This window comes from Panthera pardus, unplaced genomic scaffold, assembly GCF_024362965.1.
Source record: "Panthera pardus isolate Hobbes unplaced genomic scaffold, ASM2436296v1 HiC_scaffold_3, whole genome shotgun sequence".
Classification (NCBI taxonomy): Eukaryota; Metazoa; Chordata; class Mammalia; order Carnivora; family Felidae; genus Panthera; species Panthera pardus.
Window position 1 is genome coordinate 59,598,424 of NW_026526876.1, and position 22,698 is coordinate 59,621,121.

Below are 22,698 nucleotides of genomic sequence, written 5' to 3' on the forward strand. Positions count from 1 at the left end.
ATTGAGATTAAGTCGCTTGGTCAAGGACAAATGGCTTATAAGTGGTCGAGCCAGGACATGGACCTCAAGCCCTCGGAGTCTGAACCCCGCACTCTCAGCCTTTCCATTATATACCTCCCACAAAAATGGCAGAGGCCCAGGACGGGCCTGCCGGGCTCCCAACAGCACGGAGCATATGCCAGCCTCGTGGGGGTAAGAGGAAGTCAGCCCGTGGCACCCACTGGCCCTGACCAGGCTGCGTTTCCTGGCCTGGCAGGACCAAGGAGCCTGTTTGTTCTAAGACCCGCGAGACTAACAGCAAAGGCCCCTGAGACACATTAGCAGTGGGTCAGACCCCCCAGCAGAGACACAAAGATGCTCTGATCCCACTTTGCTTGGGGGTGGGGGGGCAGTTCTTGCTCTGTGAGGACAGAGAGACCCCGGTGCTATCAGGAGACGAAACCAGAGGGGAGGAGCAGGCCTCACCAGGAGAGGGTACCTGGAGTCAACCCGCTGGGATTCGAACCCTCCCACGAGCTGCTGGAGACAACAGAGTTGGTTCACGGAAAGCCCGTGGCACAGTGCCGGGCGTGTTGTCGGTCTCCGAGCGTTGTTACAGGGGCCCGAGGAAGAAGGAAGTAAAGCCAAAGATCAGCTGGGACGCTCAGCAAGCATCACGGAACCTCACAGAAACACCCTAGGAGAGTCTGCATGGGGTTCTGTGGGAGCAGAGTGGTGAGGGCAACTCAGGGAAGACTTCTCGGAGGAGGTGGTGCCTGAAGGATGGCTGTGGAGACGAGAGGAGGTAGGACATTCCAGGCAGGGGGGACAGGCAATTCGTAAGACAAGCCGGGTGTGTCGCCCATCGACGCTGGGTCGAGTCAGTGTCGCGGAGTCAAGGTCCATGCTCGATAAATGGGTAACAGTGTGGTGGATGGCTTTACTGTCCTGCCATCTTACAGAACAAAGGGCCCCCCGCTGGGATCGCACTGTAAAGGTCCTGCCTGTTTGCCGGTCACACTGAGGACTTGGGAGTTTTTCTTTTCTGCAGAAGGGGGCAGCAGAGGAGGCTGGAACAGGGGGACGTGCTGAGGCCCCGGGGAAGCCAACTTCCGGTAGGTGAGACCCGTGGTTGGAGCCGGCTCCCCAGCCCTTGAGGAATCCAGGAGCGGCTACTGGGCTTTTAGGAGCCATGTCTGCACTGGTGAAAGGATCCGGAACTCACTCGGGCAGAATAAGCAAGGTTTTGCACCCTTCTGAGAATCTTGGAAGGAAGGTTAGCAACCAGTTAGCAACCCGAGGGTCAGAGAAGGTTCCGCGTGGGCACCCACGGGAGCGAAACCCCCAGCTTCCTGGGCACCCCTCCCAACAAGGAAGGACAATGTCTTTGGATGCCCTGCTCACCTGGACGCGCCCCCGTCCTTGGCACCCCCCGGGCAGGGTGCTGCTGGCTTCCACGAGCCTATGGGCACTCTGCGTCTCCTGGCCAAGCGTATTTTAGGACAGGTGAAGAAAGCAAATGAGTTCACGCCACCTTCCTCCTCTCCAGAGCGATAATTATTCATGGTTAAATAAAACCCTGCAGGTTGTGAGCAAGAAAAAAAAAAAAAAAAAACCAAAAAACTGTGAATCCTGCTCCGTTTCCACACATCATGGACGATGAAGTCAATGCCCCTACATGAAAACCAAAAATGCTTCCCCCTTTCAGACTGGTTCCAAACGTCCCCCTGCGGACACACGTACCGGACCACAGGCCGGTCACCAGCCCAGGCACCGCACGGGGCATGTTCCATTCACTTTCTCATTACAAACCCCTGGGGCCTCTGTGAGGCAGGAACTACCGTCCCCACTTTACAGACGGGAACACTGAGGCTCAGAGACGTGAAGTCGTGCAGAATCATGAGCTAAGAGAGCAGGACCTGGTGTTCAGCTCAGCTGTCTGGGATCCCACCTGGCTCTCGGTAATTTTTAATACCTTCCACATGATATTCATACCTTGGCTAATGGCTGCACCACCCTGATCTCTGGTTGTGTGTTCACGCTGCCTCCTTTTCTGTTTCTGTCAGACCTCCCTCTAAGTGTGGCTGTATTTAGAGCCCACCCGGGGAACCCAGGATAATCTCCCCATCTCCAGATCCTTCATCACATCCGCAAAGACTCTTGTTCCAATAAAGGTCATGGTCGCAGGTCCCAGGGATTGGGAGGTGGGTCTCATCAGGGGGCGTCTTCCAGACTACCACACACATTTCACCCTTCCTTCCTCAACTTATTCCCTCACAGACCCTGCCTGTGTGTGTTGATCATTGTGCCAGGAGCTGGGAGCTAGAAAACCAAGGACAGGGTGGCTTCGCTTGTCTGCACAGAATGATGCAGGAGCAGAGAGGAGAGACAGTCAAGGTGAAAGAGAATGTAACCAGGGAAGGCTTCCTGCAGGAGGTGCCTGTGCCACTTCCAGGGCACCTTGGAAAGACAGGCTGGAGGAAGTGGCTTGGGAGGAGGTAGGAATGAGGAGGTGCCCCAGGCAGAGGGAGGCAGGAGGGAGCTGGGATGCTCTGGGACAGGGATGAGGAGAGACAGGAGACCGGAGAGGCTGAAGCCTGTTGAGGCTTCTCCCTAGAGAATGGGTTGGAATCCCCACTGCTCCTTCCATATGTATTTCCCAGGTGTGCCTGTGAGGCCGAGCAGCTGTTGGAAATCGCCTGGGGACACAGGGGTCACCTGTGGAAGAGGAAGAGGCTCCTGGTCTTGCTCACTGCTCCCCCAAAGGACTCTCTTGCTTCCCTGGCATGAGTATTCTCTCGTAGCTGCAGGGGCTGCACTTTGAGTTCTTGGACCAAAGACTTGGGAGCCCTGGGGCTCTGGTCCCAGGTCGGCCTCGAACAACCTGGGTCCTCCCAGTCTGGGCCCTCAGTGCAGGTCCCATGTGTCATGACTGCCCAGTTATCAGCAAGGACAGGGACTGTGGCTACTCCTTCTTCTCTCACCGCCCCGGCATGCCAGTACAATATAGGCACTCGAGAGAAAGAACGTGACCACACAGAGAGCACGTCTGCGACGGGTCTTGCTGGCCCCAGCGACACAGTGGTGAGCCACAGACCCGGTCCCGAGCCCACGTCTTGTGTGGGAGGCAGGCATCCATCAAGCCATCACTTGACAGAGGTAAACCTGCAGGGAGGGACCTGGCCGAGAAGAGTCAGGGGTCGAGGAGGACCCCCCTGAGGAAGGAACTTTTGAATTGGGGGTGACCGTGTCTTTTGGGAGAAGAACCACTATTCTGATTATGGGCTTCGGGCCCGGTTCACCTGGGACTGATCTGTTCATGCTCAGATCTGTGACTCCCACCTCTGCCTGTGGAACTGGGTGAGGTCATCCAGCTCCCTGGTTCCCCAGTTAGGGGATCTGATGCCAGGGAGAGCTCTGCCAGACATCTCTCTAGCTGCCCACAGAAGGCAGCTCCAGCTTTTGCTCACTCCTTTCTGTGTGAGCCTCTTGGGTGACAGAAAATGGGCAGGAGCTGACTTTGGGAGAATGACTAAGAAGGTTCCAGAAGGCAGGCCCAGCTTCCACTGCTTACCTTCCCGCCAGCAGGCTTGCTGGACCTCCAGCCTCTCCCTCAGCCTCTCCCCCTCCCCTGTCCCCCTGGCTCTCCCTGATTCTCTTCCTCTGTTTCCTCTGGTGCTTCACACGGCAGGTGATATGCAGACCCTTTGCATACGTTAGGTCTAATCTCTGGCCACCCTCTATGGGAGGTACTGTTACTGTGCCCATGGTACAGATGTGGAAACTGAGACTCGAAGTACCTTGCTGAGGAGCATCCAGCTGGCAGAGAAGCCCACACCCTTCCCAGAACCCAGCCCGCCCCCAACCTCCACCCTTACCCCATGACCGCCCCCTTTCCCGCTTTCCCACAGCTTAGATTCTCCAATCCTCAAACTCAAAAGTCTGTCTTCCCAGGAGGTGCTCCCGGAGGAATTCAAGTGTCAAGGGGGAAAGGGCAGATAAAGACCACATTCACCCCTGGAATGGGGGCTAGACAGACGGAAGACTGGGGCCCACAGTCAGAGAGGCCACATGGTGGTCCCACTCAGAGTGAGCAGGAAGACCAGAGGCCAGAGAGGAGAGGCCACACAGCCCACGTGCAAAACCTGCCCGCAGCCCACTCCAGACTCCCCGCCTGGGTCTCTACACTGCTCTTGGTTCCTGGGGCTGGGGCTTCTTTGGGACACACCCTTGGCTGGTAGTGAGGACAAGAAGGTGATTAAGACATATCCTGTTCTGGGGGCACCTGGGTGGCTCAGTGGGTTGAGCGTCCGACTCTTGGCGTGGGGCTCAGGTCACGATCTCGTGGTTCACAGATTCGAGCCCCACGTCAGGCTCTGTGCTGACATGGCAGAGCCTGCTTGGGATTCTCTCTCTCCCTCTCTTGCCCTTCCCCTCCTTGAGCTCTCATGCGCTGTCAAAATAAATAAACTTAAAAAAAAAAAAAGACACATCGTGTCCTGGTGGGTTTCCTGGCATGGTGGGGGAGATGGGCACCCCACCACAGAATTATAAAACTAAGTAGGCACCTGGAGGAAAGCACCAGAATTCAGACTAACAGGCAAGATGGCGTGCCATCAGGGAAGGCTTCCTGGATGAGGAAACCTCTTTTTTTTTTTTTAATGTTCATTTTCAGAGAGAGAGAGAGCACTAGAGCAGGGGAGGGGCAGAGAGAGAGGGAGAGAAAGAATCTGTCAGCACAGAGCCCTACACTGGGCTCGATCTCAGGAACCTGAGATCTTGACCTGAGCTGAAATCACGAGTCAGATGCTCAACCAAGTAACCAAGGTGCCCCAGTGAGGAAACCTCCTAACTGAGCGAGAAAGCGTAAGTGGGAATGCACTCAGCCAAGGCCTGTATTTGGGACAGGTTGGGGGCAAATGGTGCCACAGGGGCCTGGCACGCTGAACAACAAGGTAGATGGAGGAGAGGCGGCAGGCCAGACCTTTGGCGGGGGGGGGGGGCAGGTAGAGTCATGGGGGGGGGGAGCCCGGGTGGAGGTTCGGCTGAGCACTCCTGGCAGGAGGCTAAGGGCCAGGCCTGGAGGCCACTGCCACCTCTCAGATTCTGTCCTGGCCTCTGAGCTTGGGCAGGGCTCAGGCACCCAGGGCCTGCCAGAGAGGGGTGAGGGTGCAAACCCAGGGGAAGGGAGGGAACCTCCCTAAGGTGTTTTGTGTCCGCAACAGGCAAACCTAGTTGCTTGCTTCTCCTTCCTCCTGCCGGGGCCCGGTCCTCTCTCTCTCTCTCCCTCCCCTGTCGCTGGATGCCTATTGGGGCTGGAGCTCTGTTCCCTGCTCTTCCTCTCCCCGTCCTTCCCCCAGCAGGCATCCGGCCCTACAAATGCTGCTGGGGAGGACCGTGTGGTCCAAAGCCTGGAAACCGTTCCAGAGGTTAGGAGTAGGGAGTCTAGGTCCATCCAGATCTGGACTGGATATAAATGTTAGCCCTTCCTCTCACAAGCTGTGTGGCCAGGGTAAGTAGTTCAACCTCTCTGGCTCTCAGCTTCCGAATGAATGAACAATCGGACACGAACGGAGGAAAACACCTAGAACCTGCAGAGCGCCGGGTCCTGCCGGGGACGCCCCCGGGGCGCCGGCAGCGGGGACGGGCGGGCGGCGGGGTGGGGGCCGCGAGCGCGGAGGCGAAGCGGTGGGACCCGGGCCTCTCGTCTGCCTTCTCCCAGGGGGGCGGGGCCTTCGGGCAGCTGGGAGTTTCCGGGCACCGGCCGCGCGCCCCCCTCCGGTTTTCGGGGGAGGAGGGGGGAGCAAAGGGAAACCGAGTCGGCGGGGCGGGGGGCGGGGGGCGGCCCGCCCCGCAGGAGCGCGGCTCCTTTTGTCTGCAGCCTCCGCGCCGCCGCCGCCCCTCCCCGCCCGCCCGGAGCGCGGGGCTGCGGCGCCGCCGCTGACACGGCTCGGCCGCCGCCGGGCGGAGGCTGCGCGTCGCAGAGGCGCGCGGGCGGGCGGGCGGCCCGGAGGGCGCGCGGCGGCGATGGCGGCGGCGGCGGCGCGGGGCGGGCTGCGGCGGCCGCGGCGGGCGGCGCGGGGCTCGGGCTAGCCGCGGGGCCGGCCGGATGGCGGGCGGCGCGGGCTGGGCGGGCGCCCCCGCGGCTCTGCTGCGCTCCGTGCGCCGCCTGCGCGAGGTGTTCGAGGTGTGCGGCCGCGACCCCGACGGCTTCCTGCGCGTGGAGCGCGTCGCGGCGCTGGGGCTGCGCTTCGGCCAGGGCGAGGAGGTAAGGGCGCCGCGTCCCCGGGCCCCCGCCGGCGGCCCTGCCCTCCACCTGCCCGGGAGGGGCCCCGCCGGCGCCAGCCCCTTCCCCCACCCCCACCGCCCGAGCGGGCCCCCTACCTCCCGGCACCTCCCCCTCCCCCTGCCCGGTCGGACCCCCGCTTCCCCCCCCACCCCCCCCCCGACAGCACCCGCGGCGGCGAGCGGCACGCGGCACGCCCAGGGTGGCTTCTCTGCCCACCTTCCCTCCCCCGCAGTGCGGGTCCCTTTGGCCGGTGTGAAAACCCACTTGGGGGAAGGCGCTGTCAAGAACCCGGCTTCGGGACCCCCGCCCTCCCTGCCCCTGCGGAGACAGAGCCGGCCCGGGTCTGTGGGAACGGAATTCCAGGACGCGGTGGGGGGCGGCGGGGGGTGGGGCGTGCGCCCCGTTGGGCCCAGCCAGTGGGTGGACGGGCCCACTGGGAGCGCGCTGCAGCCGGACTGCACCCACCGGGCCTCGCACCCAGGAGGAGCATGACACCTGGTGACCCCTCTTTCGGGCTCCGATGGGCAGGCCTGGCTGGCAGCTGGCTGTGTTAGCTGCGGCAGGCCAGCCAGAGCCAAGCTTGCAGTGTCCCCTGTGATAGGCCCGCGTCTATTTGGGGAAAGCAGGAGTTCTGTTGGTTGTTAGGGCAAGAATCAGTGGGTGGGTGTTGCCAGTGGGGTAGCCAGAGGAATAGCGATAAATGCTCCCACGACCAGTGTCCTCTCGTGCCATGGGCACAAGGACTGGTGACTTGGGTCCGGGAGGGAGGGCAGGGCACCCACCTGACGGGGAGCATCCTCATTCTCGAGTTACTGCCCACTCTGACAGGGGTTTTCTCCTGGGGACAGAAGCCCTGATTTTCCAAGGCCACCTAAGGCCTCAGGCTCTGCGTGGGGAGCGTGGGCACTGAGGGCATCAGATGGGCATTCTGTTCCTGGGGCACCTCGTGCCTAGCATTCCATAACATGGGAGAAGCCAGGACTTGGTTAGGTTGGACCCGTGCCTTTCTGCCACCTGGCAAGGGGGAGATGATAGATACCCATCTCTCCATGGCACCTGGGCATGGCCAGGACCTGGGAGCAATAGGTGGAAGAGGATGAGGCAGGTTATCAAGTTGGAGGAGTCAGCTACCCCATCCCAGGAAGCTCGCCGCTGTGCTTCTTGTTAGAGTCCACATTTCCTGCAGCCATCAGGATCTTCTTCCCCAAAGGCCAGCCAAGCCCCTCGCCCTCACCAGTGGCTGCCTCTGAGGCCAGCCGAGCAGCCCCTTAGCATGGGGAGAGCCCCAGCACTCCTCCCAGGACACAGGCTACAGGGGGAAGCACCTGCCTGGCTCTGCTGGAACCCGGAGTTCCAGAATAGCAAAGCGGTTCTCCCAGCAATCTGTGCAGGAGGCCCCCTGAGCCCCCAGCAAGCGTCACCACCTTATCCCTGAGCTGGACAGCTGCTGTTGTTGGAACCCCTTCTCCTTCCTGCACTCTTAGAGCCAAACCTGCTTGTCACGTAGTCATCTCGGTTCTGCACAGGGACTCACATGGGTCTCTCTTGTGTGTGGCAGCCTTTAAATATTTGAAAAGAACACTCCTGCCCCCTTAGCTCCTTCCCATCCACTCCTTCCCGTCTTCACTTCTCCAGGTCGAATACCCTCTGTTCCTGAAGCCCCAGCCATTTCCTTATGACCTGGTAGGGGCTAAATCTCTGGCTTATGGCCCTGGAGCTGCCATCAACTAATTTGTGTGACTCAGTTTTCCTAGTAATAATGCAGAGGACCTGGGTCAGGAGACCCCCAGGACTGCTCCAACCCCAACACCTGACACACACCCAGGAGGCTGCCTTGTGCATGGTGCACCACACTTTCCATTTATATTACGTTTCTGGCCATCCAGACCCTCAGGGATCTTTCTTAGAAACCTCTGCCAAACCAGGATTCCCCTCAGTCCTGGAGAAGGGTCAGTGATTTCTTTCTTTTTACAGCATAATCATACTAGAGAAGCAGTTTGTATGCACTGTAGGAAATTAGAAATGTGGGTATTATGTTCCCATCTCCCAGGCAGCTCCACTGTGACACCTTGGTTACATCCTTCCAGAACTGTTTCTATGCTTATATGTAGATTTCCCCCATAAAATGAGATCATGCTGTGCATACTGTTTTTTAACCTGATTTTTTTCCCTGGTAAATGATCAGCACTTTCTGCTTCAGTAAATTTTCATCTCACTTAATATGCAGACCTTGTTCACATTTCTCTGTTTGGCCCCAAAATGTCCATTTTTGCTGTTTTGTTTAAACCAGTTTCCTCTCTACGACTGTGCAGTGCATCAATGTTGTGACCCTTAGGTCTCTCTACTCTAGTGCAATTCCTTTTTTAAAACAAAATTTTAATAATCCTGGCTTGTTGAAGAGATCAGGCCTCTGGTCTGTGTCAGTAATTTCTTGAATCAAAACCTGTTATTTGGCCCTTTTTCCTATTAACTTTCATCTCGTTCATTTCATCCCATTGTAATAGACAGTGGAGAGAATTTAAAATCCTACCTCTGTCACTCTCACATGCTATGCTACCTGCAGGGTAGAGAAGCAGTGCTTCTATCCGAATCCACAGGCTGATTGGAAACACAGGGCAGGACCACGGACAGGGCCTGGTAGGGGCGGTTCTACTCACACTATCCTTGACCGAGACCCACAGACGTACATTCTGCGTAGTCCTCGCTACACATTACAATGGAGGAAAGTCATTTCTCCACAGTTAGGGATGCCTTCGAAATTCTATGTGCTTGGACGGTTTCTATTTCGTTTGTTCAAAACTCAAGTGGAAACCTTGATCTCCCAACCCACTAGCGCTGTAGGGTAGATAGCTGTGGTTCACTAGCTGTGGCGTTCAGTGAACTCAGAGCTGGTTACCTGCGTTTTACCAACTCCCTCCAGAATACCAGGGATTCCAGAATCCTATGAACTGATCAAAATATACTGGGTTGCAAAGAAGAAAATAAAATACCCATGAGGCCATGCTAATATAAATGATTGGATGAGTGAATAAATAAATACTAGGAAAATTTCCTATACAGAAGAAATTCAAATAATTTATGTAGATGATTCCCCACCAAGCAGGCAGAGCCTAACTCCCCACCCCTTGAAAGAAGTGTCAGATGTGCGTAGTGGCTGCCTTCTAAAGGTGTAACTTTTCAGCAGAGAAGCCTGACTAGCACTGTCTCAGCCACACGATCAACATCAATAGTGATAAGTCATGTAGACAATGTGTACCCTTGATGTGACGTGATAAGAGGCTCTTTACCTCTACGGTCTTCCTCCCCAAACCCCAGTCTAGTCGTGAGTAAAATATCAGACAAACCCCAACTGAAGGATATTCTGCAGAACACCTGCTTAGTATTCTTTCAATTTGCCAAGGTCATCAAAACCGAGGGAAGTCTGAGAAACTGTCACAGCCCAGCAGAGCCTAAGCAGACACGACAACTACATGTAAGGCAGATGGGATCACGGAACAAGAACAGGACATTAGGTAAAAACTAGGAAGTCTGAATAAAGTATGCACAGGAGTTAGTAATGGTATTATGTGTAAATTAGGTTGGCCTCTGACATCCCCCCTGATTTATTGGCTTAGGAATCAGAGCAGAAAAGAGAAGACAAGAAAATTTGATAAAAACATAAGTGCCTGTAACGGAAACACAAAGATTGAGCTTTTAAGGACTACAAAGATGGGGGGAAATTCCACTGTCCCAACTCTGAAAGTCCCTGATACGTGGGAGCAGGCAGACAAGTACATAGGAGCGTGGTCTGAAATCATATTGACTTCTCATGTCTTGCTTTTTTTCCTCTAACCTTTCTAAGCCTCTGTTTACTCATCCATAAAATGGGGGTGATTGTAGTCCCCATTCCATTGGGTTATCGTGGAGGTTGAACCAGCTAATATATGGGAAGCGCTTAGTCTGGGATCTGCACAGAGTAGGCCCTCTATCAGGACCGCTGTTGCTGTTGTTACTACGATTACTTTCTGAACACTTGCAAGCACCTTTGAGAGGCTGTTCTGGAGTTCCCTGGGGCTGAGGTCAAGGTCTGGGACCAGCGTGTGGTGCTCTCAGCCTATCCTCCTTGTCCAGCTCAGATCTGCCAGTCGGCCTTGCATCCTATCACCAGTCTGAGGACAGAAGACCTTAAAAGCAGCGAGAGATGGGCCATATTCCCTGTTGCACATCCTCTCCTTTTTTCAGTTTGAAGACCATCCTTCTTGCTAGATAAGACAAGACAAAAGCGGTTGAGTGGCCTCTCTGCCATCTGTTAACACGGCACTGTCTCCTCTGCACAGTGGGCCTGTCCTTCCTGCTGGGAATGGGGGGGCCACTCCCACATCCGAAAGGGTGTTGTGAATTATTTGGGGGAGGTAGCTCAGCTGTAGCTAACCAGGACTAGTCTGTAATTTCCCCCGTCTTTGCGTTTGCCCCAGATATGGCCAGAAGAATTGGGGCATGATGCCTCCTTCTTCACATTGGGCAGGAGATGAAATAAAGGTCCCAGCTGGGTTCCCTCAGTCCCCACGTCCCCTCTGCACTCACGACTGCCGTGAGGGAGATGCCGACGCTGCCTGAGCTGGCAAAGGGCTTGGGGTGCTGGGACAGGACAAGATGACTCAGGGGCCGGCGCTGGGGTGGGATCCACCTCAGATTTGTGGGCTGCCAGGGACAGGGGACCGTGAACTACAGCTGGGGTCTGCCCAGGAGAGGGGATTGGCTGCTGGGGAAGAAGCATCCGTGTTCCCCACATCTGTGGCTAGATCTTGGGAGGTGGGGAAGCGATAGCAGGAGAGGAACCAGATCAGGAAAGGCTCAGCCATCCTCCGTAGACAGTGGGAAGAGCCAGGCAGCAAGATGGGATGTGTGCTTGAGAACACAGGCCGGATCCAGCAGGAGACTGTGACACACTGTCAGAGAGGAAGAGGGCCCAGACTTGGGTAGGGGTGGGGGCAGAACTGGCAGGGGCCCAGAAGGCCTGCAAACCCCCAAAAGTCACTCCTGGATGATGCAACTCAAAGCTCTGTTGGCAAATGGGCCCCTCTAGGTGCCCTGCCCGATTGGGGACACCCTACAGATGACACAGCTGACAAAACAGGAGGGCCCAGGTCCTCCGAGCCTCGAAGGAAAGGTGGGGGTGCCTGTGGGCCATGAGAGGGGAGCAGAGCAGGAGTGGGCCCGAGACCTTCTCTTTCCTGCGCTTCTGCCCCCGCTGGGCACACCCTGGAAGCTGTGGTCCCTCAGGCGTAGGGGGTGAGCACAAGGTCCCCAGCTGTGGGGGTGGGGCGGGGAGGGGCAGGCCCTGGCAGGCATGCAGCACCCTCCGGCCTCTCCGACGGGCCTGCATCACAGTTTGGCTGTGCCGGGAGGAGGGCCGTGTGAAGAAAGCCCACAGGGACTGGTCCATCTTGTCAGACATTCTTGACGTGGCCTGAATGCATGTGGTGAACATCTCTGGGTATAGCTCCCAACATACCGGGTTCTAGAGAAGAAGAAAGCTCTAGGTAGTGGAGGACTTGGTGGTGGGCAGGTGTGGTCGGTGCCTCCACGTTGAGATCTGAATGGGGGAACAGAATCAGGCCTTGCAAACAGCAAGACATGCCCTCAGAGTAGTTTCAGTGGGCAGAGGATCTGAGCTGTCCTTGGGTGCTGGGCCTTCACCCTCTGAAGGTGGATGCTGTAGGCCTCAGGGTTACCAGCCAGGGCAGGCAGAGTGGTGTTTAGAAATGGCCCCAACTCTGAGGCCTGGGCACTTTCTGCAGCTCCAGGAAGAGAACCAAATAGGCAAGGAAGGAGAGAGGAGAAGGTGGTGGTGGAGGCAGGGCAGAGGAAGCAACGCTCTGCCTGTGGCCAATGATTCCCCGTGTGCCTCCCCAGGCTGGTGGGCCGGGAGGGGGATCCCAGAAACCTGGTGGGTGTGTGGTGGAAGGCTGAGAAAGCACTCCTCCTTCCATGGGCCGGCTGGCTCCACCGCCGTCGGGGTCAGTCATCCCTGCCTTGGAGGGCAGCGCAGATTTGGGGCTGGTGACCCACCCACCAGCCCCACCCCGTGCCACTTGGTGTGGGCTGGAACGCCCTCGTTCACGGGTCCATTTGTACAGGCCTGGTGGGGGGGGGGGGGGTTCCTGCCCGATCCCAGAGTAAGTGCGTAAGGGGGCTCCTCTGTCCCCTGCTGCAGTGGCCCCTGTTCTTCCCCAGGCCCTGAGCAGTCCCACCAGCGCTGAAGGGGAGGCTGACAGCTGGCTGGGAATGACAGTTAGAACTGGGCAAACCAGAACAGGGAGGGATGGGGGAGGGAACGCCTGCTGACCTGGAAACAGTGAATGTCATGCCTGCCCTAACTGCTCTCTTCTCACACGCACACACACAATTGGGTGAAGGCCCTGAAATTTTTATAGAGTAGTCTTAATGGAAATACCTTTTGCATGTGGGAGTTGTCTTAATATATGTTTCCAGGATTAAAAAAAAATTTTTTTCCCCGTTTACATCTCACATGCCTACGATATGCCAAAACCCTTCCAGGCACTGGCAAATCGGAGTGGCCTGGAGCTGGGAAAGACACAGGCAAAGGAATAAAAATTACTAACAGGTAGTGGTAGGTACTAGGAAGAAACAAAGTACTGAAACAAAACCAAAAGGAGATTCTTGCCCTTTGAGTGACTTCTGTTCTAGGAGGACATTTAGGTAGAGGCTGGAATGAAGTGGGGGACTGCCTGCACCTGGCAGATATCTGAGGGTGGCTGACCCAGGCAGCGGCAGGAGAGGCCTGGGGGTTAGAGACACGGCAAGTGGCCTGTGAGGCAAGAGGAATAAAGGGAGATGGGCAGGGGGAAGCAGGGCACCCACAGGCGGGCGGTCATCTCATCCAGGGGAGAGATGCTGGAGGCACAGAGCAGGGCAGCGGTAATGGAGACGTGGCTGGATTTGGACAGTCGAGCCCACTGGAAGGAGGGTGTGAGAGACAAGGAGAGAATTTGGAGAATTTGCTGGATGGGGAAGACTGAGGCTGGAGGCGGGTTGGGCAAGGAGTCAGGAGGTCCACGTTAGCCTGTGAAACCTGAGATGTGCCTGGCATCCACGCGGAGATGTATGCCAGCAGGTGCACAAGTCCAAGGAATGCGCCTCAGCCTGGCTCTTACTGGCAGGCCCTTGACCTCCTCCCTCTTCTTCCTCAGCCCTTCGGTCTGACTGCCCACAACACAGGAGTTTATATGAGGGAAAAACAGAGAACCTGATTAAAGTGGGATTCGGCCCACTTTAAAGGCCAGGCGCAGGTGTGGGGGCCCAGGGACTCAGCCGGGCTGGCTCGGGGCATCTCACATCCCCACCAGAAGATGCCTCAAGACGCTCGCCTCGCTGTCTTCTTTCTGGGTCGCTGACTGCTCATCTGCCCGGCCCATCTTGCCTCCTCCCTGCACAGAGTAAGAACTGGCCAGGGCCATAGTTAACTGCTGGAACGTGCGGTTGATATGACTGCTCGCCCTCTCCAGGGCACCTCAACTGGAACCACCCCCAGTTAGACTTGGGGCTCTTTGAACCCTTCTGTTCTATGCTGTTTCCCCCACCCCCAGCATCTTCTGATCCTTGGAGGCGCCCCTCCCAGAGCTTAGGGCCACCAACATATCACCCCTGGGGTCACTGCTGAGGGATCCCGTGTTCATAGTTGCATGCTCTTAGAGACAGGGAGAACAAAGCAGCTCAGACTCTACACATTTGTATACCAGTGATGCAAGAGGAGAGTAAGCCTCCTGGTAGCCATAGCCCAAACTAGAGCTTTGAGGACCTCTAAGTTCCCTTGGGATCTAAGACCTCGAGTCTCATTTGCTGTGGCACAGAACTCAGAGAATATTGCCAGCTTCCTGCAAAAGCAGGTATCGATTGCGCATGGGCCTATGGTGGCCACTGTCCTGAGGGAGATCCCAATCTAAGACCAACACATACCTGGACAGGGTAGACAGGTAAATCAGAGACTGATTTACACCAAAACAAAAACCACCAGGGGAGTTAGAGGCCCATTCAATGCCTGTGTCATTCTAGCACAGGCCTGCCAGGAGATGGGGGCTCACTGCCTCCCTAGACAAGCCCGTTCTGCTCTGACAAGGCTCTGGCCGAGTTCTCTTTCACACAGTGAGCTAAGGTCTGTCTCCTGGGGCTCCAAATTTTGCTCACCCTTCCCTCTCCCCATCCAGCCAGCCACCTACCTGCCCATCGGACAGCACATCCTACTTAAACATCCGCTTAGTCAGCCAGCCACCTCTCTGCTCATCCATCCATCCAAACGTCTGCCTCCCCATCGACCCATCTACTCATCCGTTCATTGCACATCCACCCATTTGTCCATCCATCTGTTCACCCACCCTTCCGCCTCCCCTGCCTCTCCATCCACCATGCGACCAGCATTTCTGAGTAACTACAAGGCCTGAGGCCTAAGCACAGATCCAGGGCTGGGGACTGGCATTTTTAGGGAGTGATACGCGACTGTGTGTGGAGAGGGCACAGCAAGGGCAGGGAGGGTGAGGGCTGGAGCAGGGGCCAGATGGTGACCTTCCAGAGGGCTGAGGAGCTGAGACTGGCTGGCTGGCTGGCTCAGATGAGTCGTGGGTGCACGGCAGCCCGGGCCTCCCCTCTTTGGAGTTAGCTGGTTTTCATTTCGCACTCCCCACGTTGGCCTTGGGTCTGGTGAGGGCCGAGGCCTGACTCTAAGAAGGGAAAGCCTACATAATTTCAAAGGTGCTTATTATGATGGATGGACCTGTTTCCTTATCTGTGAAATGGGGGCCACAACCCCTATTTGTGGGAGTGTGAGTGCTGAGAGCTGGAGACGATACGTCAAGACCCAACATGGCACCTCTCGGCATCATCATTCACCTGCCTTGTTGGCATCCCTGCTGCTCTCAGTCCTGAGAGCACACCTCTGACCGCTTTCCTCTGCCTGGTACTTTTCCAGGCATAGGCCTCCCTTGTGCAATGGCCACACCTTCTCCCGCAGCCACTAGTGACTTTCTGTGGACGGGGGGGGGGGGGGGGGGGGGGTGAAGAAATGATTAGTGCTGTCTGCCATCATAGTTCTCGTTCTGGTTCATCCTGGAAACAACCCTGTGAACCGGAGAGGTGAAGTGAATTGTCCAGGGTCCCACAGGAAATGGAGGAGCTGGGGCAGTTGGGGTCCCTTCCAGGTTCTCCCAGGGTCAGGAGAGGGAAGAGAATGATCAGATCTGAGTTTCAGAAACTTGACGTCGGAGGAACCTCAAATCCGAGGCTTCATCTGGTGTTTCTAAATCTGGGGTGGCCCGGGTTCAGTGTGTGGAGCAGCGCCTGACTGGAGCCATAATTAGAAGTAGGTTGTAATCTGCAGGACGACGAGGGCACTGCCAGGAGCCCTGGATGGGCCCTGCAGGCCAGGCTGGCCTCGCTGCAACGGAAGGGCAGGTGGCAGCGGGGACCGAGTTTTAGGGCGGAGAGAGGCCACCGGCAACGTCCCGCGGATGACGCATCTCCACTGCTTCACGTGGTTTTCCTGCCAGGTGCCCCTCCTCCATCCTCCATCATCCCCAGGCACGTAGGGCAGGGGTAGGGGCCTGACTTGCAAATGGCACACCCCGCCAGCACCCTGCCCCCATTCTCCAGGCTCCTTCATCTTCTTGGCCCACGCTGGGGGCCCTTCCCAGACATGAAGGCCGTCTGGCCCCAGGCAGCCTTGACCTTTTTTTTTTTTTTAACATGTATTTATTTTTGAGACAGAGACAGAGCACGAACGGGGGAGGGTCAGAGAGAGGGAGACACAGAATCCAAAGCAGGCTCCAGGCTCTGAGCTGTCAGCACAGAGCCCCGATGCGGGGCTTGAACTCACGAACCGCGAGATCATGACCTGAGCCGAAGTCGGACGCTCAACCAACTGAGCCTCCCAGGCGCCCCAGCCTTGACCTTCTCTTGCTCCCCGTGCCTCCACCTTCCCCAGCATCCCAGTTCAGGCCAGGCCGGCTGTAACATTCTCTCAGGGCACTGGCATCAGGCACACAGGGTCTGAGAAGGTGACTGCCACCTTTTAGCTGGGGGACTCAAAGTTACCTAACCTCTCGGTGTCTCAGTCTCACCTGTATGGCAGAGATAATATTAGGTTAAGTGTCATTCATATTAATATCAGTGTTACCAGTCTCGGTTTTCTGGGTGGGCTGTCTGTTTTCATTCTTTTAGGGATCTTTTTGAGCACCTGCTCTATGTCACGTTTGGGGCCAGAGGGCATACAGGTGGTTAGGATAGACTTCCTTCCCTGAGCAGCTCACTCCTGGGGCAGGGGGGGGGGGCGGGTGTCGGGAGTGTTCTAAGATGGAAATCATGGCTGCCCTCCATGTGAAGGGTGCCACTGGGGACCTGTCCAGGTGTGCTTGGTGTGACAGGAGATTCACTCTGCCCGGAGGTGGGAAGCTTCCCAGGGGTGACCGGGGTGAGTCTTGAACAGGGTCAACCAGGGCAGAAGGGAAAGATGGCTATGCCAGAGGAAAGACCTGCCAGGCAGGAGAGGTGGCAGATGGGACAGGGACTGAGCTGACAGGCAGGAGGAGGCCGGATGGAGAGGAAAGGGTAGATTTTATCATGCAGGTGTCTGGATGAAATGTTGAAAAGGTTGAAGAAGAGCAATAACGTAGCTCTGTGTTGTTTTAGACAAACCCGTCTGGCAGTAGCATGGGGTGAAGGAAAGGGAGGCATCGTGGAGGCCACTGCCCCCCCACCCCCCAGTCCAGGGGCAGGAAGAAAGTAGGTGAGGTGATGGAGAGAAGTGCAGGGTCAGAGGGTGACTTCCGGGCTATCCATTGGACTTCACAGCCGTGCTCGATAAGCAGGAGAGAACGTCACCTCATGCGTGTCCTGTGACCCCCACTTAGGTGGCTTGGGTGATGGGGCCTGAGCCCAGCTCGAGGATGTGCACACACCTGCATGGCTCACGTGGTTCATGAGGAATCCCTCCCAGGACAGCCGCTTTTTATTTTAAAGGAAAAAAAGTTCCAAATATTGTTGTCAATTTATAGCAACTTTATAGGACCAGAGACATTTAAACAACTTTGTGGGACAAGAAAGCTAATGAGCACCAAACTGCATTTTTATACCTTAATACCCATATTGTGTCCTTGGCAGTGACCCACATGTGGTTGTGACCAGTGCATATGCCTTATTTGGCCCCTTTCCACCTAACGCTATGTCCTGGCCCTGAGTCCCAGATGGAGCCCCGTCACCTCTCTGTTTAATCCAGGTCCCAGGATTGGCCCTCCCACCAGCCACTATGAGTGTTTCCGCAGACTTCTGTCTGCCTCACACAGTTTACTGAGCCTGGCACACCTGTAGAGGTACCTGGGCTGGCTGGTCAACTCCTGGGTCCCGGCAGCCTCTGCAGGACCCAGCCCCTGAGCTGGCGGGGGGGAAGGGTGGAGCCTAAAGGAAACAGTTCTCCCCGATGATGATGCCCCAAGAGAGTGTGGGGGGGGGATGCTTGAGGGGGGAGTCCTGGGCCTTCCCCCTAAGTGGTCCACCTGCACTCCACACTGGGTTGGCCTTCCTCGGTAATGCTGACAGACCCCAGCATCCCAGCTGCCTGGGCTCTGTCCTCGGCCCAGCGCCCGGTTGCCAGCCAGAGGACTGGCCTCTGCTATGGGCTTCTCAAAACCCTGACCCTGAGTGGGAGACACCTGTTGCCACGTCCCAGACACTAGTGGGTGGAGTCAGGTGCCTGCCTCCTCATCCAGGCAGAGGCATTTGGGCTTCTGGGGCCATCCGACGGTCTGGTTGTCAGTGTCTCCCTGTCTGTGCCCTCCCCTGCCTCTGATACGATTTGCCCGAGGCATGAGGGTGCCTGTTTCGCCACATCCCCAGCAACATTATATCTGTTTCTGCCAGTGTGGGAGATGTGGATGTGTAATATGTAATAGTATTCCCAACTTGTTTACGTTTTCACTTTTGATCACTAACGAGTTTGCGGTTTCCCCATGTTGCTTTTCTTCTTCTTTTTAAAGTTGATTTATTTATTCTCTGAGAGTGTGTGAGTGAGGGAGGAGCAGAGAGAGACAGAGAGAGAGAGAGACAGAGAGAGAGAATCCCAGGCAGGCTCCACGCTGTCAGCGCAGAGTCCAACACAGGGCTGGAACTCACGAACCCATGAGCTCACGACCTCAGCCGAAATCAAAAGTCAGACACTTAACCGACTGAGCCACCCAGGCGCCCCTCATGTTGCTGTTTATTCTTCGTATTTCCTTCTGCATAAAGTGTTGTATCCATCTCTTCCAAGCACTAATCAAGAGGGACTTATGTCTTGATCTTTTTTTTTTTTTTAATTTTTTTTAATGTTTATTTTTGAGAGAGAGAGAGACAGACAAAGTGTGAGTGAGGGAGGGGTAGAGAGAGAGAGAGGGAGACACAGAATCCGAAACAGGCTCCAGGCTCTGAGCTGTCAGCACAGAGCCCGACGCGGGGCTCGAACTCACAGACCGTGAGATCATGACCTGAGCCGAAGTCGGACGCTTAACCGACCGAGCCACCCAGGCGCCCCAACTTGATCTCTATTTTTTAAATTGGTTCTTTATATTTTTTCAAAAGCATTTGTCACTTTTTATCTTGCTCTGTTGCCTTCCTTTTTGTATTTGTTCATTACATTCTATCACTTGAAAATTTTCCTACATTTGAAGATTTCTTTTTTCAATTATATCATATCTTCCTTATTTCTAATTATAATTATCCTTTTCTTAGTAGTGTAGGGGCCAAGGGCAGGCTGCCCCAAGATGGGCTACTTTGGCATGAAGATTATTTTGAGTTCAAAAAAGATTATTTTGAGTTCAAAAGATTATTTTGAGTTCACACCTAAGACCTAAAAAGAATTTAGATGGAGGACCTGCCCTATCTATCACCATAGATAACTACACTATGATGTGAACTGGCTATGGGAGACAGGGCGGAACCCGGCAAGCCTGTTTGATCAGAGTTCTTCATGCCCCAGTGTTTCTGAGGGGCCCAAACATTTGTTTACCAAACAATTACTCTTTTTCATCTTCCTGTGAATTTCATTCCTTCTTTCTGAAGTCCCAGACCCCTCCTGCCTTCTCCTGTGTATACCTTATTTTCCCTATCTTTGGAATTTCCATGTCTATGTGGATTCCCCATAAGTACGAAATGAAATTTGATTTTTCTTCTGTTAATTAAATTTGGGGGGGGGGGTGTTATTTATTTTTGAGAGACAGAGTGCGAGCAGGGAAGGGGCAAAGAGGGAGACACAGAATCCGAAGAAGGCTCCAGGCTCCGAGCTGTCAGCACAGAGCCCGATGTGGGGCTCGAACTCAAGAGCTGCCAGATCATGACCTGAGCCAAAGTTGGACGCCCAGCTGAGTGAGCCACCCAGGCGCCCCCTGTTAGTCTGATTCTTAGTCCAGCTGGAAGGATCTTGAAGAACAGAGGAAATTCTTCCTCCCCGACAGATGTTAGGAACTTACTTCCCATCTCTAGCAAGAATAAGTTGTTTTGTTTCCAAACCCCTCTCCAATTTATAAAAATGTTTAGCTTTTACCCACTTGGAATTTATTACAAAGTTCGTCCAACATTCAGTTCTATTAATATGTTTAATTTCTTTTTAAACGAGAACTGAATTCCATTAGTTTTTCCTTTTCTGTTTTTTTTTTTTCTCATCCTTTGTGTTCAAAAGGAAAAGTTAAAGAATACGATGAACACCCAGATATGCCCTTCCTAGATTCACCAACTGTTCACCTTTGTCACATCTGCTTTTTCTTTTACTCTATCTATCTATAATTTATCTGTCTATAATTTATCTCCTTTAGTGTTGTTTTGTTTTGCAGAAGCACTTTAAGTGATGACGTCTTGACAGGTTCCCCCCAAAACACTTTAGAGTATAAAGAACAAGGACAGTCTCCTATCTAAACAAGAGTCATCACCACACCTAAGACTTAATAGTAATTCAACAGCATCATCTAAGGTTCAGTCTTTTCCCCGGTTGTTCCCCGGTTGTTCTCAAACTTTCCTTCCCTTGCTGCTTTCTCTTCTGATGCAGGATTCAGTCAGGGATCACACATTGCATCTGGTTTGGCAGATGCTGCCTCTTGTATCTCCTTGAAATGAGAACTCTCTCTGTTTTTTCTTTTGTTTTGTTTTGTTTTTGGCTTTCATAACATTCGCATTTTCTTTCAAGTTTAGGCCACTTGTCCTGTAGGCTGTCCCATAATCTAGATATGTCTGATTGTTTCCTTGCATTTTTGTCAAGGAGAGAGGAGTGTGGACCTCTCAGAGCATCACATAAGGGACATCATTTTGCCCCTTTATTGGTGATGCTGAGTTTAATTACTTGGTTAAGGCCCTGCCTGCCTGATCCCTTCAATATAATGTACCTTTTCCCCTTTATAATTAATAAGCAATCTGGGGGATGGTGCTTTGAGACAGTGTAAATATTTCGTTCCCCAACAGCTTTTCACACAATGGCTTTAGCACCTGCTGATGCTCCTTGCCTGCATAAATTACAAAGCTGGTTGCAAAATGGTGACTTTTTTCCAATTCTTTCATTCCTTCTAGAGATAGAGCATTGTTCAGTGAAGATCTTTTCTTCACCCCCTTTTCTGAGTATCACTATGGATTCATGGATTCTTTTCTTTCCAGTGTGTTATAATCCGTTACCATCACGTTTATTTATTTTTTTTAATGTTTATTTTTAGAGAGAGAGAGAGAGAGAGAGAGCCAGCAGGGGAGGGGCAGAGAGAGAGGGAGACACAGAATCTGAAGCAGGCTCCAGGCTCTGGGCTGTCAGTACAGAGCCGGATGTGGGGCTTAAACTCACGAACCATGAGATCATGACCTGAGCCAAAGTCGGATGCTTAACCGACTGAGCCACCCAGGCGCCCCGCCATCATGTTTATGTTTTGATGCTCAGAGATATCTTTGTTTTGTTTTTAAAGCAGCATGAAATTTTGATTAGTTAGCATATAATATCTTAAAATGGAGACATTGACCATCGTTACCTTTAAAAACTGCTTTCTGATGTCCTTCATTGTTTGTGGATTTTTAAAGTGTATGACATATTTTCAAGGTCTTTATTTGGCATTGCCTTAAATTTATTAAATTAGCCATCTTTAATGTATGTTTAGTTTTGCCAATAGGAGAAAAATATTAACATTGAAAATAAATGTCGGGGCACCTGGGTGGCTCAGTCAGTTGAGCGTCCGACTTCAGCTCAGGTCATGATCTCACACTCCATGAGTTCAAGCCCCGCGTTGGGCTCTGTGCTGACAGCTCAGAGCCTGGAGCCTGTCTCAGATTCTGTGTCTCCCTCTCTCTGACCCTCCCCCATTCATGCTCTGTCTCTCTCTGTCTCAAAAATAAATAAACATTAAAAAAAAAAGAAAGAAAAGAAATGCCTTACAATTAGGCTAAATTAATGTTTAATATTTAATGTGTCTTGTTACTACTGAGAATGAAATACTTTTTCTCCATCGATTTTTTTTCTAACTGCATGTAACTAGCATATAGAATGCAATTGATTTTTGTAAATCTGTCTCATAACTCACCATTGGTATGTACTCATTTATTACATCTGGTAATTTTCTGGTTGATTTCTTTGGATTTTCTAGGTAAGCAATCATGTCCTCTGCAGAAAGTAATAATTTTATTATGTCTTCCTTTCCTATATTTATGAGTCCAATTACCTTTCCTTCTTAGATGAAAGTCACCAGCATTTCTAGAACTAGGTGGAACAGGGGTGGGCACGGGACATTGCTCTAACTTAGGAGGGCTTGGGAGTGACACCTACTGGGATGCTGACCGTGTGGCCCAGCCGCAAGTTCAGGGAAACAGGCTGGTAGGTGCCTTTACCCCGGTGGTCTCACAGACAGTGTCCCAAAGACAGCGTCACCCAGGCTGCTGTTGTGTGGGAGTTGGTCTCACTTAGAGAGAAGGGGCTGGCAAGAGGTAGTCTTGTGTCTCGTTTGTGGATCAGTGCAGGACTCCAGCCTTGAAAGGCAGGAAAACCCAGGCAGAAGCAGTACAGCAGGGGATGGACAGGCTGAAACTAACTTGCTGTCCACAGAGCACCACAGAGCTGGTCCCGGGCAGATGGAAGCAGCGGGCAGGGGGGGTCTGGGGGAGGCTGGGGGGAGCTGAGATTATTCCCTGCACCCTGCTCTGGTCTTAGGCTAGTTGGAGCCAGTGACTATAAGGGTTTGTGGGGCTGGCAGAGGCAAGACCCCAACTATCCTTTTCTTATTGCTCTTTTATATTTTTTTTTAATGTTTATTTATTTTTGAGAGAGAGAGAGAGAGAGAGAGAGAACGAGAGCACACACAAATTGGGGAGGGGCAGAGAGAGAGAGGAAACAGAATCCAAAGCAGGCTCCCGGCCCTGAGCTGTCAGCACAGAGCCCGGCGTGGGACTCG

General features: G+C 53.9%; 1 protein-coding gene across 1 annotated transcript in view; it reads left to right on the forward strand.

Moving 5' to 3' along the window:
* Nucleotides 1-5,794: 5,794 nt before the first annotated feature.
* Nucleotides 5,795-22,698, forward strand: part of RAB11FIP4 (RAB11 family interacting protein 4) — a 119,616-nt gene continuing 102,712 nt past the window's right edge. The window contains exon 1 of the mRNA XM_053893513.1: nucleotides 5,795-6,247. Coding sequence (XP_053749488.1) covers nucleotides 6,089-6,247 — 159 coding nt within the window. The 5' untranslated portion in view covers nucleotides 5,795-6,088. The remainder of the gene's footprint in view (nucleotides 6,248-22,698) is intronic.